General features: G+C 55.8%; 1 protein-coding gene across 1 annotated transcript in view; it reads left to right on the forward strand.

The window, feature by feature from the left end:
- Positions 1-771: 771 nt before the first annotated feature.
- The window catches only part of LOC113941893 (coiled-coil domain-containing protein 25-like), a gene marked incomplete at its 5' end in the record, with an annotated part of 1,968 nt that continues 1,382 nt past the window's right edge, over positions 772-1,357 (forward strand). Inside the window, one exon of the mRNA XM_027633029.1 lies at positions 772-974. Coding sequence (XP_027488830.1) covers positions 772-974 — 203 coding nt within the window. The remainder of the gene's footprint in view (positions 975-1,357) is intronic.

A 1,357-nucleotide genomic window follows, 5' to 3' on the forward strand; every position in this document is an offset into this window, starting at 1 on the left:
TCTCTGGTTCTGTGGGATCCAACCCTGTGACAGGGATTTTCCTCAGGATTTGGTTTTGTGGGATCCAGCCCTGTGACAGGGATTCTCCCCAGGCTCTGGTTTTATGGGATCCAGCCCTTTGACAGGGATTTTCCTGAGTCTCCGGTTTTATGGGATCCAGCCCTATGGCAGGGATTTTCCCCAGGCTCTGGTTTTATGGGATCCAACCCTGTGACAGGGATTTCCCTGAGGCTCTGGTTTTATGGGATCCAGTCCCATGACAGGGATTTTCCTGAGTCTCTGGTTTTGTGGGATCCAGCCCCGTGACAGGGATTCTCCCCAGGCTCTGGTTCTGTGGGATGCAGCCCCATGACAGGGATTTTCCTCAGGATCTGGTTTTATGGGATCCAGCCCTGTGGCAGGGATTTTCCTCAGGCTCTGGTTCTGTGGGATCCAGCCCTGTGACAGGGATTCCCCCCAGGCTCTGGTTCTGTGGGATGCAACCCTGTGACAGGGATTTTCCTCAGGCTCTGGTTCAGTGGGATCCAGCCCTGTGACAGGGATTCTCCCCAGGCTCTGGTTTTGTGGGATCCAGCCCTGTGACAGGGATTCTCCCCAGGCTCTGGTTCAGTGGGATCCAGCCCTTTTGGCTGGGATTTTCCTGGGACTGTGATTTTGTGGGATGCAGCCCCATGCCGGGTGGGCAGCAGTTCCGGGGCCTCTCCCCACTCCTGGCACGTTTCCCGGCGTGATTCCCAACATGTTTCCCTCTGTGATTCCCGGCATTCCCAGGTGAAGGTGCTGACAGTGGAGAAGAAGGTGAACGAGATCCTGAACCGGCTGGAGAAGACGAAGGTGGAGCGGTTCCCGGACCTGGCGGCCGAGCGGGAAGCGCGGGATCGGGAGGAGCGGAACGAGAAGAAGGCCCAGATCCAGGAGATGAAGAGGAGGGAGAAGGAGGAGCTGAAGAAGAAGAAGGAGCTGGAGGAGCTGAGGTGAGGGATGGATCCCGTTCCCGAGGGTCACCGGGCCCTGCTGCTCCCTGTTCTCCACGCCCCGGTGATTCCCTTTGTCCCGGGAACAATCCGGGCCGTTCCAGCCCCTGCCCAAGGGTTGGGCAATTCCAGAGCCTCTGAAAACCTGAGGAAATTGGGGAATTATTGCCTTGGTCCACTTCCAGCTCCCTGGGAGCTGCGGGAATCACCGAGCCTTCCCTGGAGCTCAGCACCTGCCTCTGCCTCCATTAATATCCCTCTCCCTTAATTAATATCCCTCTTCCTTAATATCCCTCTTCCTTAATAAATATCCCTCTTCCTTAAGAAATATCCCTCTCCCTTAATTAATATCCCTCTCCCTTAATTAATATCCCTCTTCCTTA

The sequence above is a fragment of the Corapipo altera genome, unplaced genomic scaffold (genome assembly GCF_003945725.1).
Source record: "Corapipo altera isolate COAL_440 unplaced genomic scaffold, ASM394572v1 55979, whole genome shotgun sequence".
NCBI classification, from domain to species: domain Eukaryota; kingdom Metazoa; phylum Chordata; class Aves; order Passeriformes; family Pipridae; genus Corapipo; species Corapipo altera.